General features: G+C 41.7%; 1 protein-coding gene across 3 annotated transcripts in view; it reads right to left on the bottom strand.

Moving 5' to 3' along the window:
* The window catches only part of MAP3K15 (mitogen-activated protein kinase kinase kinase 15), a 138,803-nt gene extending 124,484 nt beyond the window's left edge, over positions 1-14,319 (bottom strand). For all 3 annotated transcript variants that reach the window (XM_061627256.1, XM_061627255.1, XM_061627254.1), the window contains exon 1: positions 13,517-14,319. In XM_061627256.1, the coding sequence (XP_061483240.1) occupies positions 13,517-13,892 (376 nt within the window). In that variant the 5' untranslated portion in view covers positions 13,893-14,319. The remainder of the gene's footprint in view (positions 1-13,516) is intronic.
* Positions 14,320-16,818: the final 2,499 nt, after the last annotated feature.

Consider the following 16,818-nt stretch of genomic DNA (forward strand, 5'->3'; position numbering starts at 1 on the left):
AATGCAGGTTAAAATTACCCAAACCAAACACGTATTGCCATGAACTAGCTAGGGTAATCTTAGGTAAGCACCTCTTAGCCTCAGCCACTCCCCATCTGCAATACTGGCAAATAACATTGATCTAATTTATGGGATTGCTGTAAAGATTACAACCTGAAATACTTAAAAAACCCTCAAAAGTGCTACATAAGTACTATTACTACTTATATGGCTCCCACTGGGATGGAATAAAGGTGGAGTGGCAAGAAATGCACAAAAGGGAGACAGAAGTAATCATATGATTAGAATAGTTAGAAACGTATTTAGAATTAACTGTCTCTTCTAATAGTGCATTCAGGTGGCTGAGTACATATCAATTTAGACACAAAATGGAACCACACAAAGACAAAGTAATGGTTACTACATACAGAATATTTTTCTCATTTAGAAACTAGCCTCCTGAGACCATTTTTTAAAAAATTGTTAAGTGTACACCTAAAAAGTAAAGTATACACAAGGGAATTTGATCTTGGTAAATTCTAATATGAACTGACCTGATCTGCACCTCCCAAACCGCTCCATGGGTTACAATGTAAATATCCATAGCTTTCTGTGTTTCTCCAAATGTGGCAGCAACACAGTTTTTTACTTTATGGTTCCCCTATGTTATGATGTCATCGTAATTTTAAAATTATTATTATTAGTATTATTATTAACTTTTTAACTTACTCTAAACACATCTAATGACTAGCCTTAGTTTTCAAGACTAAGACAGATACTTAGACAATATATCATATAGGTGAGTTTCACTGGTGTAGATATAGAGAACCCCACTCCCTTTAAATAGATATATGGAAGTGTAAAATGCTATATACTCACATTCTATCTATACGTTAAAATAACTACAATTAGGACCTAAAACGAGCCCATTATTATACAGCACAAATTTTTCAACAGTAACCATTGAAGAATACTGGATATAGGTCAAAACTTGTATGGTCTTTTCCTAAAGTTGACCTTTTAACAATAATTTCTTAATACAAAAACTTGGTAAGTTGATATGTCTAGATATATATGCACACAACAGATTGTGGCTGTTATATAAACTTTCCATTTTCACATATGATGACATACAGGGTCGGCACCAGGCATGCCTAGTCCCTTGGGCAGCAGTCTGCTCCAGGCCCGCAGCACTGGGGCACAACCATACAGGCTGTGTGGGGCTAATGAACCTGCCAGGCAGCATGCCTTTCATAAACCAAGATGGTGGCGGGGGTGTTAGCCCCATAGAGAAGCCTCCGTCACCATTTTGGTTGATGGTTGGTATGCATGCACAGCATGCACTCATGTCCCCTTTGAAGATTGCTGAATAATCTGGCCAGGTTTGAATACTGCTTTAGAAGACTCTTCTCAGTAGCTAATACACTCACCTTTCAATCTGATTGGCTCATAAGATGCTGGAGACACAGGGACCCTGCTGGTACCCGGCTCACAAAAGAGTAAAGAGTCTAAGACACACACCCCTGAGACCCTATACAACTACACCTCTGTCTATAGGGCTGAAGGCTGTCCATACCTATTGTATAGATTTGTTTTTTAAATCACAAGTCTCTATAATTCTTTCTAATACATTTTGAATTGTTATTATGCATTTTATATGTTGTGAGCAAATATGGACACAATTTTGTGGACAAGTGGCAATCAAATAAACAGATGATGAAACCAGTCAGGTAAATTTGTATTATTTATATATTTGGCTTTTCCTCCAGTAAAACAAACTGATAAGTGAGCTACAGATAACAAGTCATAAAACTGTGGATTCTTTTTTTTACTTATAACTTTGTGACAAGTTATGGATGAGGGCCAATAAACTGAGTCTGAATCCTAGCAAGACGGAGGTGCTGTGGGTTGGTGGTTCCCGAGTTCGAATAATTGGTCAGTTGCCTGCTTTGGATGGGGTCGTACTCCCTCTGAAAGAGCAGGTCCATAGCCTGAGGGTGCTCCTGGATCCATCTGTGTTGCTAGAGGCCCAGGTGACCTCAGTGGCTAGGAGTGCCTTTTACCAGCTTCGGCTGGTGAGACAGCTGCGGCCGTTTCTGGACTGGGATAGCCTGACTACTGTTGTCCATGCACTGGTAACCTCTAGGCTGGATTACTGTAATGCACTCTATGTGGGGCTGCTCCTGAGGTTGGTCTGTAAGCTGCAGCTGGTGCAAAATGCGGCGGCGAGACTGCTCACTGGAGCAGGGTATCACCAACATGTCACCCCACTGCTGAAAGAATTGTACTGGTTGCACATTTGCTACCGGGCCAAGTTCAAGGTTTTAGTTTTGGTGTACAAAGCCCTATGCAGCTTGGGACCAGGATACCTGAAAGACCGTCTTACACCTTATATGCCCAGTCGATCACTGTGCTCTGCAGGTGAGGGCCTCCTGCAGATACCATCTTATCAGGAGGTTCGTTCTGCGCAATATAGGAAACGGACCTTTAGTGTGGCAGCACCTACCCTGTGGAATTCCCTCCCTTTGAATATTAGGCAGGCACCATCTCTGCTATCTTTTCGGCGCCTTTTGAAGACTTTCCTCTTTCAACAAGTCTTTTAAGTTGAGACCTATCCCAGTCTGCATCTGTGTTAGAATTGTTTAATGTTTTTAATAATGTTTTTAACCCTTTTTTAAGGTGGTTTTTTTTTAATGTTTTTAATGCTGTTTTGTTTTAATGTATTTTAAGATTTGTTTTTATGATGTTTTTAAGTTTTTTAATGCTTTGTTTGCCGCCCTGGGCTCCTGCTGGGAGGAAGGGTGGGATACAAATTAAATAAATAAATAAAGATAATCACCCTGATCCAGCATGCAGCAGAATGAGGTGGCAAAGAAGACTGTACCACTTCAGACTGTGAGGGATATCAGTGATGCCATAGCAGAGATGGAAAGATCTGTCATTTTCAGTTCTCTCAGTTTCTGATTTTTCCAATCTTAAATTCAGTTCTCCACATTTCTGCAGTGATTTGCCACCATGGACTTGTCCTGCAACATCTAGTGGATAAGTATACAGCCAATCCCGGTGGAGCTCTTTATTCAGCTTTTATTGATTTTAAACTAGCCTTTGATTCGATATCTAGAGACAGACTATGGGAGAAACTGGAAGCGACTAGCATCGATAAGCGCCTCTTATTACTAATACACTGTTTGTATGATAACACCTATTTGTGCGTAAGATGTAATAGTGCTGGTCACTTATCTAACCCTATTCCCACCTTTAAGGGGGTAAAGCAGGGATGTATTCTAGCCCCCTTATTGTTCAATTTCTACATTAACTCGTTAGTTAGTAGTCTGACACCGATTTGCTCACATCCGCCTAGATTATCTAAGAGACCTCTGTCAATTCTTCTATACGCAGATGACATAGTGCTGCTATCTTTGTCATGTATAGGGCTAAGGAGCCTGCTGAGGGCACTTGTTGATTATTGCAGCACAGAAGGCCTGACAATTAACTATGATAAATCAAAATTTTTAGTCTTTTCTAGTAAAAGGACAAAGTACCATTGGCGGATAAATGAGCACCAAATTGAACAAGTAGCCTCTTTTAGATACTTAGGGATGACATTCCATTCATCCGGAAAATGGCAATCTCAAGTAAGGACTGTCACTGCCAATGCGCAGAGAAGTGCGAAGGCGCTCCTTTCCTTTTATTTCGATAAAGGGGGACAATACGTTCCAGCAGCTATCCGCATTTTTGTCACAAAAGTTCTCTCTCAGCTATTGTATGGTGCACAGGTTTGTGCCTATGAAAATTTTTCCCCTCTGGAAATAATTCAAACTAAATTTGTACGATCTATACTTGCTGTCCCAAGCTGTGTCCCTAACTGCATCTTATGTTTAGAAGTGGGGCTTCCCCTAATAGAATCTCGTATTTGGATGGCTAGAATCAAACTATGGTTAAAAATGATATTTGCGTCCATGGGTTTGGCACCTTATACCCTATCCAACGCTTTCCAGTCTAAATGGAAAGTGTCGATAAACAGCAAATTACTAAGCTTAGGGTTCTCCTTCCCTATGATCTTTAACATGGGCTATGCAAAAGCTAAAGAATACATCCTTCAACGAATCCTGGATATTCATTTCCAGAACCATATGTCGATGACAATGAAAGCCAGATGTAATGCAAGGCCATATTTACTTGCCCATTATTTAACATCTTTGACTATTCCCAAATTTAGAATACCTTTCACGCTCGCCAGGTTTAATACTCTCCCCTAGGCTCTACTGGAGGGTAGATATAAAAAAACTCCATATGGTGAGAGGCTATGTCCATGTGGTGATCGGTCAATTGAATCGGTGGCACATGTGTTAGTATTTTGCTCACTCGACCGTGATCTTTGAACAGTGTTAATTATTCCAATCTTAAAAAACATCCCCAGTAGAAATGCATTTTTTTATGTCAATTATCTTTTATCTGATCAAAGCCCACAGATATCAGCAAAGGTTGAGAGTTTCTGTGTGGCTGCGATGCGCTGCAGAAGAACTCTGTTAAACTAACAGTTAATCTAAAGTTGAGGAACTGATTTTAAATGTGATTGTAAGCTAAGTGGGATGAGTTGTATTGAACTATCTTTGTTTTTATCTTGCACATCTTTATGCTGGACTACGACTATAATAATAATAATAGTTAATCGTGGATGGACCATTGATTTCTTAATTTTAATACTAGTAGTACCATATCACCTTAGGCTGTAGCCCTTGCTTTTCTCCTCTGTATAATATTGGTATGTTTTACTGTTTTACTGTTCTTACATTTTACACTGCTGGTCATTGACCGTAATAAATGAAATGATTTGCAGTTAAAAAAAAAAAAGATTCATGAAAATTATTCAGCTTTTTAGAGTGAATTTCTCACAATAAACACATTGTAGGCAGTTTTGACTAATGTACACATTTTGCAAGCAATTTCTCGTCACATAGTGCATTTTTGTTATATTATTTTCACTCGTTCATTTTTATGCACGCTTTCCTCCTAACATATGCATTTTTGTAAACATTGTTTGGCTGGTGAACTGCACTGCAAAATTTAAATAACTGCACATTCTGAAGAATGGCTTTGTTTTGGTTCTCATACTGTTTACGAAAGTGCAAACTGGATAGATTCAGCCTGAAATGCAAACTAAGTTGAATTTCTTACCTATCCCTAGTGCCATGTCAGGGCAGGACTTTGGAGATGAAATGCTGGCTGGGGCTGATGGGAGTTGTAGTTTGGCAACATCTGGTGGCCCACAGGTTCCTCACTCCTGTTCTAAAATTACTTAACTGGATCACTGAGCGATGGCATTTTTGAATTGTGAATATATTCAAGGTTCTGATCAGTCCACTCTCTATGGGCTCATTTTCCACTTTCAGGTTTCTCTTTTTTAATGTTTTTACTTCAGCATTAAAAAAAGTGATATCCCATCTCTACATTCTACCAGTTCAAGACCCTACCACCTCATTCTGCTGCATATTCTCACATGGAAACATGCTTCTGTAATCCAATACGCTTGTTGATTGGCATCTTTGTGTGATACGATGCCAAGCACATGGATCTGCTGCCTGGACTTTTGCATTTGTACATTACAGAAGTGCAGGAAATGCTCAAACATACTTGTAATGTATGAAAATACCATTAGACGTCTTAAAGCAGGTGGGGAAAGCCATATCTCAGTGGTTGCGCATATGATCTGCAACCAAACATTCCAGATTCAATCCTTGGTATCTCCAGGTAGGGCTGGAAAAGAACTGCTGCTAGTCAGCATAGACAATTCTGAGCTAGATGAGCCAATGGGCTGACTTTCAATATTCCACCCTCTTCATCAGTTTCCACTGTTGCCCTCGCAATTCAGGTCTTCTTTATCTCAGCTTTACCATATGTAATTCTGACAGCTTCATAATGGGTGTGGCTCCATAATGAGAGTAATTCTCCACAAGTTGGAATCAGTCACCATAAAATCCCATAAACAGAGGCAATGGAAAATTTCTTTAATAAAAACCCAATTATTTCATGTGAAATGCTAGTAATATAGTATGTTTAAATATTTCCATGTATGAACAAAATTAAAGGCTATGAGGAAGCAAATAATAAGTCCATAAAGATTGGAATTTTTATACCAGTTCTCAGTGATTGTGATTTAAATTACTTTAAGGCAGGGGTAGGGAAGCTGTGGCCCTCAAGGGCCACTGGTGATTCATTCCTGCTTTAAGTGCTCTGCAAAACAAGCGTGCAAATAAAAGCGGGATTTGGATCAATGGAACTATAAGTATTGCAGGCAGGACAATAGTTGTTGTTGTTATGTGGCTTCAAGTAGATTACGACTTATGGAGACCCTATGAATCAGTGACCTCCAAGAGCATCTGTCATGAACCACCCTGTTCAGATCTTGTAAGTTCAGGTCTGTGGCTTCCTTTATGGAATCAATCCATCTCTTGTTTGGCCTTCCTCTTTTTCCCACCATTATTGTCTTTTCTAGTGCATCATGGGAATGGGACATTTTCAATCAGGCAACTACAAAATCATGTCTTCTCATGATGTGTCCAAAGTATGATAACCTCAGTTTCATCATTTTAGCTTCTAGTGATAGTTCTGGTTTAATTTGTTTCATTTAATTTTTTTTTTCCGTTTAACTTGTTGCTGATTTTATTGTAATTTTATTGTAATATTGTATTTTAATCTTGTTTTGTTCACCGCCCAGAGTGCTATTCGCTATGGGCGGTTTAAAAATGAAATAAATAAATAAATAAATAAATAAAATTTGTTCTAACACCTAATTATTTGTCTTTTTCGCAGTCCATGGTATGTGCAAAGCTCTCCTCCAACACCACATTTCAAATGAGTTGATTTTTCTCTTATCGGCTTTTTTCACTGAACCAGCTTTCACATCCATACATAGAAATCGGTAATACCATGGTCTGAATGATCCTGACTTTGGTGTTCAGTGATACATCTTTGCATTTGAGGACCTTTTCCAGTTCTCTCATAGCTGCCCTCCCCAGTCCTAGCCGCTTTCTGATTTTTTGACTATTGTCTCCATTTTGGTTAATGACTGCCAAGGTATTGATAATCCTTGAAAAGCTCAATGTCCTCATGGTCAATTTTAAACTTACATAAATCTTCTGTTGTTATTACTTTAGTCTTTTTGATGTTGAGCTGTAGTCTTGCTTTTGTGCTTTCCTCTTTCACTTTCATCAGCATTCGTTTCAAATCATTACTGGTTTCTGCTAGTAGTATGGTATCGTCTGCATATCTTAAATTATTGATATTTCTTCCTCCAGTTTTCACACCTCCTTCATCTTGTTCCAATCCCGCTTTCCATATGATATGTTCCGCGTAAAGATTAAACAAATAGGGTGATAAAATACACCCCTGTCTCACACCCTTTCTGATGGGGAACCAATTGGTTTCTCCATATTCTGTCCTTACAGTAGCCTCTTGTGCAGAGTATAGGTTGTGCATCAGGACAATCAGATGCTGTGGCACCGCCATTTCTCTTAAAGCATTCCATAGTTTTTCTTGATCTACACAGTCAAAGGTTTTGCTGTAATCTATAAAGCACAGGGTGATTTTCTTTTGAAATTCCTTAGTCCGTTCCATTATCCAACGTATGTTTGCGATATGATCTCTGGTGCCTCTTCCCTTTCTAAATCCAGCTTGGATGCATTTCTCGCTCCATATATGATAAGAGCCTTTGTTGTAGAATCTTGAGCATTACTTTACTTGCATGTGATATGAACGCAATAGTTTGATAATTACTGTATTTCCTGGCATACCCTTTATCTGGAATTGGGATATATATTGAATGCTTCCAGTCTGTGGGCCATTGTTTAGTTTTCCATATTTCTTGACAAATATTTGTCAAAATTTGGACAGATTCGGCTCAGTAGCTTGGAGAAACTCTATTGGTATGCCATCTGTTACTGGTGATTTGTTTCTTCCAAGTATTTTAAGAGCAGCTTTCACCTCGCATTCTAAAATTTCTGGTTCTTCATCATAATGTTCCTCCGTGAATGAATCTGTCATCCTTGCATCTTTTTTATAGAGTTCTTCAGTGTATTGCTTCCATCTTCCTTTTATTTCATCTCAGTCAGTCAGTGTGTTCCCCTGTTGATTATTCAACATCCCTACTCGTGGTTTAAATTTCCCTTTAATTTCTCTAGTCTTTTGGAACAGGGCTCTTGTTCTTCCCTTTTTGTTGTCCTCTTCTATTTCTATACAATTTCTATACAGTAACTATTGTAATCTTTCTCTTTGTCCTTATGTACTATTCGCTGTATTGTTGCATTTAGGGTTCTGACTGTGTTTCTGTCTCCCTTTGCTTTTGCTTTCCTTCTCTCCCTAACCATTTTAAGAGTTTATTCAGTCATCCATTGAGGTCTTTCTCTCTTTTTAACTAGAAGTATTGTCTTTTTGCATTCTTCCCGATCATGACTCTGACTTCTTTCTATAGTTCTTCTGGTTCTCCGTCAACTAAGTTTAAAGCCTCAAGTCTGTTCCTTATTTGATCCTTATATGCTTTTGGGATGTTATTTAAATTGTATTTTGGCGTTATGATTGCTTTGTTGGTCTTCTTCAGCTTTACTCTGGTTTTTGATATGACCAGTTCATGATCTGTACCGCAGCCTGCTCCTGGTTTGTTTTCGCAGAAAGTATGGAACTTCTCCATCTTCTGCTACCAATTATATAATCAATTTGATTCCTATATTGACCATTTGGTGATGTCCATGTGTACAGTCATCTTTTTCGGTTGCTCAAAAAATGTGTTTGCAAGAAACAAATTATTGGCTTCACAGAATTCAATAACTCTTTCTCCTGCTTCATTTCTGTCTCTTAAGCCCCATTTCCTCACAATTCCTAGTTCTTCTCTGTTCCCTACTTTTGCATTCCAATCCCCCATGATTATCATCATATCTTGCTTTGGTGTGTGATCAATTTCCTCCTGTACTTCTGCATAAAATATCTCCAATTCGTCTTCTGTGTTTGCCGTTGGAGTGTAGACTTAGATGATAGTTATGTTAATAGGTTTCCCGTTTAATCTCATTGATATCACTCGCTCAGACCTTGCGTTGTAGCTCCTAATTGCTTTTGCTACATCACTTCTCACTAAAGCAACCCCGTTTCTTCTTAATTTATCATTTCCTGCATAAAATATTTTGTAGTTGCCCGATTGAAAATGTCCCATTCCTGTCCATTTTAATTCACTCATGCCAAGTATTGTAATGTTGCTATGTTCCATTACTTGCTTGACAATTTCTAACTTTCCCTGGTTCGTGCTTCTCACATTCCATGTTCCTATTGTGTGCGTCGTACAACTCCAGACTCTCATATCTGTGCACATCAGCCTCTGGGCTTCCTTTCGGCTTTGACCCAGCTGCATCATTAGTCACAGCGCTACTCGTACTTGTCATTTGTTCTTCCCCAGAAGCTTCATGTGTGCCTTCTGACCTGGGGGTCTCATCTTCCAGCACTATCTCGTGTTGCATTTTGGATGCTCTGTTCATAGGGTTTTCGTGGTAAGAGGTATTCAGAGGTGGTTTACCATTGCTTTCCTCTGAGTTTGGATGCATCTTAGTCTGACCACTCCACCTTGGGTGCCCCTGCTAGGAGTCTAGACTCCTGACGGCATTGTTCTCAGCTTCTTCAACACTCTCAAACCCCCTCACCACGTTAAGGTGTGCAAAAAAAATGCCTATGCCCCTGTACTTGGTCTCTAAATAGAATGATACTCTACCACAAGAGAAGCATGCTCATTCCATCTCTTTGAATCAATGCCACCTAGTTAAAAAAATACTACTTAGTTTTCACTGGCTGTTGTCATTTTATAGATTTTTTTCCCTAATGGGACAGCTCTATGAAGTTATCATGACCTGGCAGTGGAGAGCAATTCAGCTCTCTGCAGTGATTGCATTTTTGGATCAATTTCTTTCATAACTGAACCGTCAGGGTCAAGGGTTTTTTTTGCAGGCATTTAAAATAATAAAGAGATCCATTTCTCCACAGATTAAATTGGGCAAAGTATTGACTTTCTATCCAACTGTAGATTTGATGAATGTCCTGGAACAACCGTAGTAATTAGTTTTGCATTGTACACTGTCAACTTTAATTTCCCTTCTCCTTTCAGTTTTCTAAACAAATTTGCAGCACAAGCCTACACATATTTACTCAGCAGTAAATCCTATTATATTCAATGGGATTTACTTTCAGGTAAATGGGTGCAGGGCTGCAGCATTAGTTTTACTGTGAATGAAATGCAGTTAGTTATGTGAGCCCCAATTTACATATAATAACTTGGAGATTAATAATCAGATTCTTCTCTCATTCTAGCTTTAAATATGAAGAAAGGATCTGATTATATTCCAAACCAATTTATTTTCCACAAGATAGTTTTAAACTTGTAATCTGGACTAAAATATGCCTTAAAGAAATGATCTGATATCACCCAGTCATGCAGGAGGTGTTCCAAATTATTAAACAGAGCAGAAAGTTGGTCTATAAAACACATTTGTACTCAGAAAGAAAACCTGATGCTAGTTTGGATTCCAATTAAAACGCAAAAGAAAGTCTGTGTGATTATGGAACACAGTAAATTTCACATTTGTTGCTAAATAATAACACTAAGCTGAGCAAATGCAAAGAACGAATTAATGAGTGAGGTAGTAGGCCAATAGTAGACTCAGTCCTGTGACAGTGGCATAGGTAACGGTCTATAAGGAAGAGACGATGGGGGAAGATTTCTCCTTCTCAGTCTTCAACTGAAGATGCCCACACTATCATTGCTATTACAGTGGTCTGTAGGACTGGCATCAGAGACAGAAAAAGTTTATTTTCCCTCCTGATCTTCCCCCAGCCCTTCATCCAACCAGTAACTGGGAAAATGTTCTCTTCCACCTTACTCTCTGCCTGGTTATGAAGTATGTAGCTTGCCAGTTCAATGTGATGTCAGGCACAGCAGAACCTCTCCCCTTAGCCCGGAATGAAAAGATAAATAAGTAACTGGAAAATGGTTTAAGGAGCAGAGGATACTGGCAGAAGAAGCAGGGGAATAGGCTCATCAAAAGGTGGCAGGATCTGAGTAGTACTAACAAAAGGACTCTGCAGAACATTTAGGTATAATCCTCACGCTGTCTTACTAATGCATAAATTCTAGAGAATAAACTCTCTTCCCTCCAGCATCCTTCTCTCCTCTCCACTAGCATCCTTCTTTAAATATATGCATGGAAAACAGGTCTATCAATGGCAATTATCTACAGCAGCCAAATGAAACCTCCATGCCTAAGAGACAATACGTCTTTGAACCCAAGATACTGGGGACAAGCAACAGAGATAACTATTGCTTTCATAGCCTGCTTGTGAACTTTCAGCACTATTTGGCTGAGCATTACTGGAGAAAGAATGCTGGATTAAATGGACACTAGTTCATCACTGGTGTGATCTAGGAAGGCTCCTAGTGTTAGTTGTACAGAAGATGGGATTGCAGATGCAGTTAGACCAATCTAAGTTTTGCAAAAAGCCAGTTCCAATTCAATTAAAATGTATGATACAGTAAAGCAGGGGTGATCAACCTGTGGCTGCAGAGATGTTGTTGGACCTCAATTCCCATCAGTCCCAGTCAGCATGGGCAACTGTCAGGGATAACCGAAGTTGTAGTCCAGCAACATCTGGAGGGCCACAAGTTTCCATCCCTGCAGTACAGAAAAACCAAGACTGACTGAAATCTTACACATATTTACCTGGGTGTAAGCCTCATTGAACTCAATGGTACTTACTAGCCTCAGATTTGGGGGGGGGGCTTTGGAAAGGCTGCCCTCTGTGGACACCCCATGCTTATCACCACTTAGGTGCCTCAGTAGTAGTCATACTGCAACCGCAAGCATGTCCCTCCCCCATATGCTCACTCTTCTGTGCTGTGAGCATGAGGTAGAGAGGTGGGGCAGCCACCAGCCTTTCCCTTGCGAGCGAGGATATGAAAGGGAGTATGGCAGCTGGATCACCATCAGGCGGGTCCAGTGGTTGTAGGTGCTGGGAGGAGGGAGGAGGGAGCAGGCAAGGCCTCAGTCCTGGTGGACTCTGCTGGGGAATACAGGCCCCAACAAATGTCCCAGTTATTGTTTTGCTTTTAGTACACACTTGGAAGTGAGAAGATGATGATCCTAGATTACATTAAACCTTGCTATTGTATTTCATCTGTACAAAACTCTTTACAATGCTTCTTTTATTTATCCTCACACCCCTGCTGGTCAATTCCATTCCGTTTATACAAACTGTGGACTGAGACTGAAAAATATATTGCATTGCTCAAGGACAGCCAATGAGTAGTCTCCCCATTACTTCCTTCCTATTCTGTACTTCCCTCCCAGTTTAATATGAAACAGGACAAGGCCATGAACTTGTTTACAATATGTTCAGACCTGGAAGATGTGAATGAACAACAGAGAAATGCCTCCACATATGTACAGAATACATTTCTCCCAGTGGAGCAACAACTACCTGGTACACATGAACATATGAAAGAAAACCCCAGCTGCCTTCATTGCTGCCAAACTGCACTTCAGAGGGGATATTTGGAGCAAAGAAGGTGCACCCCCCACCCACTTTTTAACCCCCAGAATTTAGGACCTAGATACACTTTATATTGCACTTAGGGGAAGAAGTGGTTCAGGAGGAGAAACCAACAGGTTGAGTCCACATACACATCCCTTCTCACTTGCAAAGAGCCCTCTCAGAAGCAGCAGGCTTCTCAGGCTGAAAATATATTTAAATACAAGTTTTATAATTGTATGCAGTGTATGGCTGTACCCCAATGGCCCACAACTTGATCCAGGCACATGGGATTTCCAGTAACAGCATGCAAGGAAGACTGGGCTCCTGTACTTTCAGAGTTAGTTATACAGAAGATGGGATTGCAGATGCAGTTCCCTGCCTCGTTCCAGTGGTGCACTGCTGAGAAAAACGGGTACTGCAAGAATTCCCCTTTTCTACGCAACTTTCAAAAATACAGGATCCCTACCCTCTTGCACGGGGTCATTATAACCCTCCCCCCCATGTATGGGGGGAGGTAGGAAAAACAATGGTCATTCAGCGGTGAGGCAAGCTTACTAGGATAAAGGGCCAGGGCTATCAGATCACAGCGCATACTATGAAGGCCTCTACACCACGAGTAAAGTTTAAAAAGAAAAAAAAAGATTAACTAATGCTTTCACTCTGAAAAAAAAACACCGTTGGGTGTCTTGCCTCGGTTGCCCTTGGGCCGGTAGGCGCTGGCCAGGCGTTTGCTACAGCACGTCCCTATTCCTGCGCCGCCTCATCCTGCCAAAGGTCTTTCCATGGAACCAGCTTCTCATCAGCTTAACGTAAACACACAGGAAGCAGCCGGGTGGGGTGGCAGTTTTAAACGCCACACTCATGTAACAAAACTTCCGGCGGCTTTAGACAAGCCTGTTGCTGAGGGAGGCTCGAGGCTCGTTTTTTGTTTGTGCACCGGGGGGGGGGAAGGCTATCACCCCCCCCATATACTCACCCGCATCGTAGAAGGCGTCCAGCACGGCTGTCTCGCCGAAGTCCAACTCGCCAAAGTTCACCGTGGTGAGCTGGGCTACTTCGGCCTCACAAGCTCGCACCAGGCACAGTAGCGCTCCAGCTTCAGGACTCCACGCCCCCGACCCACCTTTTGGGTTATCGTTGAGCACATATACTGCTCGGAGCGAACGCTGGCGCAAGACCGGGCCATTGTTTTCCCCAGAACCGGCAGCAGCGCCCATCGCCGCCTCGGTGTCGTTGGGCGGGCTGATCTGCTCAGAGTCCACGCTAACTCCCTGTTGCTTCGCGGCGGCGGCTATAGCGGTATTGCCGCTGCTGCCCGTGGGGATCTCCATGGGGCTTAGTTGCGCGTACATGGGACAGGGTGCGACCCACAGCAAAAACGGAGGGGATTACTCTATAGGGCGTTGCTGTAGGGAGCTCTCCTCAGGACCCTAGTAAGAAAGGCTCATGGAGAGAGTCGAGCCAAAGCAAACTTCGCCGCCGCACCGCCTAATCACAATTGCCTTCGGGGAGGGAGGCGAAACAACGCCCAGGTGGCGCCTATCTCCGGTCACCTCGGCTCGCCTCCGGTTCAAGGCTGAAGTCCGGAAAGGTTCCCACAGAGCTTGTATCGCTTGGCTAAGCGGTCCGCAGGCGGATACCTGCCAAACACTGTGTTTCTACAAAGCGCTCTTTGCCTGCTGTAGCGCCAGACCGCTACCGCCGCTAAGAGCAGACCTGTCGTCCACTACCCCCCGCCCCCGGGGAGAAACCCATCTTCTGTCGGCGGTTGATGTGGGTGGCGTTTATAGAAGCCCGGCCAATATTAGAGGTGCTTAAAGTGGGAGGGGCTGGAAAGAAGCCGCGCCGCTGGGCCAAGCTTTCGAGATCCTACCCCTCCCTTTGGCTAGGGTTTCTGGCGCTCAGCGCTTGCTCCTAAGGATCGTAAAGTAATTTTTCCTGTGTCATGCAGAACGTTTTTTTCTAAACAGTTGACACATATTTTATGTGTAAGGGGGATAATGGCTTGTTTCGCATATTGGTGGATTACCTAATACCCTGGTTTCATGGACTGTCGATCCCGATTTATGGCGACCCTATGAGTAGGGTTTTCATGGTAAGCGGTATTCAGAGATGATTTACCACTGCTTTCCTCTGAGGCTGAGAGGCAGTGACTGGCCCATGGGCACCCAGTGAGCTTCATGGCTGTGTGGCGATTCGAGCTCTGGTCTCCCAGGTCATAGTCCAACACCTTAACCACTACACTACACTGGCTCTCACTGGTTTCATCATAGAGGAAAATTGCAATTAGCTTCTGTTACAGAAAGGAGTTGCACCTCGTGATGAGTACAAGTAGTAATGTAGTGGCAAATTCGGAAGTGCAGGGTCCCTTCATGATAGTCACAACATGCTGCTTCACAGCCCTGCCCCCTTTCCCTCCTATCCCTTGCTCTCCATGCCCTCTCTGAGTCCACACTTCAGTACCACAGACGTCCTAGGAGTCAATCAGCATGAAAGGGGAGCCTGTGTGTGTGCTACTGAGTGCCTGACTGACCACCTTTCACTCTGATTGGCCCCAGTCAGCATGAAAGGACAAGAACTCTTCTCACTAGATAACACACTTCCCTTTGATGGTGATTGGCTCATACGTGGGGACCTGGCTGGGATCCTGCTCCCAGAAAGTAAGGGTTCTGCGACCCCAGACAACTATACCCCTGAGTACAAGTGTAGTAGAGCCTCTCAGCAGCCTAGCTTGGATCTGCGGTAACATTTCCAGAACTATACCAGAGAAGCACAACCAGGGCTGAGATAAGTGAGAGTGCAATCCTATATATATGTCTGCTCAGAAGTCAGTCCCATGATATTCAATGGAGCTTACATGTGCGTGGATTGCAGGCTAAAAATGTTTTAACGCAAGTTTGAGACCTCTTCCCATCTTTCCTCTCCCCACTGAAAGAACTTAGTTATGGAAATGTACTTTTTGTTGTTCATTATGTAAAGGCATAGCTTTTCCACATGAGCATCCTTTTAAAAATCGACATGTATCTATATAGCTTGGGACCAGGATACCTGAAAGATAGTCTTATCCCTTGTATACCCAGTCAATCACTGTGCTCTGCAGCTGAGGACCTTCTACAGATACCATCCTATCAGAAGGTTCATTCTATACAATATAGGAATCGGGCCTTTAGTGTTGTGGCACCTATGCTTTGGAACTCCCTTCCCTTAAATATTAGCCAGGCACCACTGTATGGTCTTTTCAATGCTTACTGAAACCTTATTTCAAGAAGCCTTTTAAATAGAGACCTTATCCCAGCCTGCAGCTGTGGTGGAATTGTTTTAAAGATGTTTTTTAATTTTTTTTTTAAATTTAAAGATCAACATAGGATACATAGAAAGCCACCTGGTCCATCTAGCTCAGTATTGGCTACATTGCCTGGCAGCGGCTCTCCAGGGTTTCAAGCAGGAGTCACTCCCTGCCCTACCTGGAGATGTTGAGGATTGAGTTTGGGACCTTCTGCATGCAAGGGAGATGCTCTGTCACTGAGCTACAGCCGTTCCCCATGTTTTATTTTTAATATATTTTATATATGTTTTATCGCCTGGGTTCATTCTGAGAGAAAGGCAGGGATGTAAATGTAATAAATAAATAACAAAATGTACACCTTCAAAATGCATATTACATTTTAAAAAATTACTCAAGGCTACTTTTTAACCACTATAATGCCCCATTATTCAGAAACATTGCCTTTTTGAAGAGCTCTGGACTAGTCAATTTCACCAGCCTCTAGTCTTGTATGTGAGCAGGGAAATAAATTAAGAAAACAGGTGCTCTCTTCCAAATTTGAGAATGCCTCTTTTGTTTCCTGTGTCTGTCTCATACTCTCCCCCCCCATTCCAAAACTGTTCTGGGCACTAACACTAGCTTGTTTCACATGTCCTAGTAAGCCAAACTATGACTTACCAAGACTGCATGTAGGTTCCTGGGGAGGAGCCACTCTGCTCTTCCCTACCCTTTTTTACTGTCACACTACACTGGGTTTGTCTTAGCATGTTTTCCTAACTCAGGCTTGTGGTTAAGATATTTCCTACTAACCATGAACTGTAGCCAAGAATAAACCTTGGACAGTCATTTCTGATTTGCAAATGTATATAAGCAAATAATACTTTTTTAACTTAACCAGTATATGAGAGAGAGAGACTCAGTAGATTAGTGTAATCTGCACTCAAATCAACACAGGAATATTCTTTTTCCTTCGGTGATCTTCCTAGACTATAAAAGCAACAATGACTTTACAA

This window comes from Rhineura floridana, chromosome 5 (genome assembly GCF_030035675.1).
Source record: "Rhineura floridana isolate rRhiFlo1 chromosome 5, rRhiFlo1.hap2, whole genome shotgun sequence".
Lineage (NCBI taxonomy): Eukaryota > Metazoa > Chordata > Lepidosauria > Squamata > Rhineuridae > Rhineura > Rhineura floridana.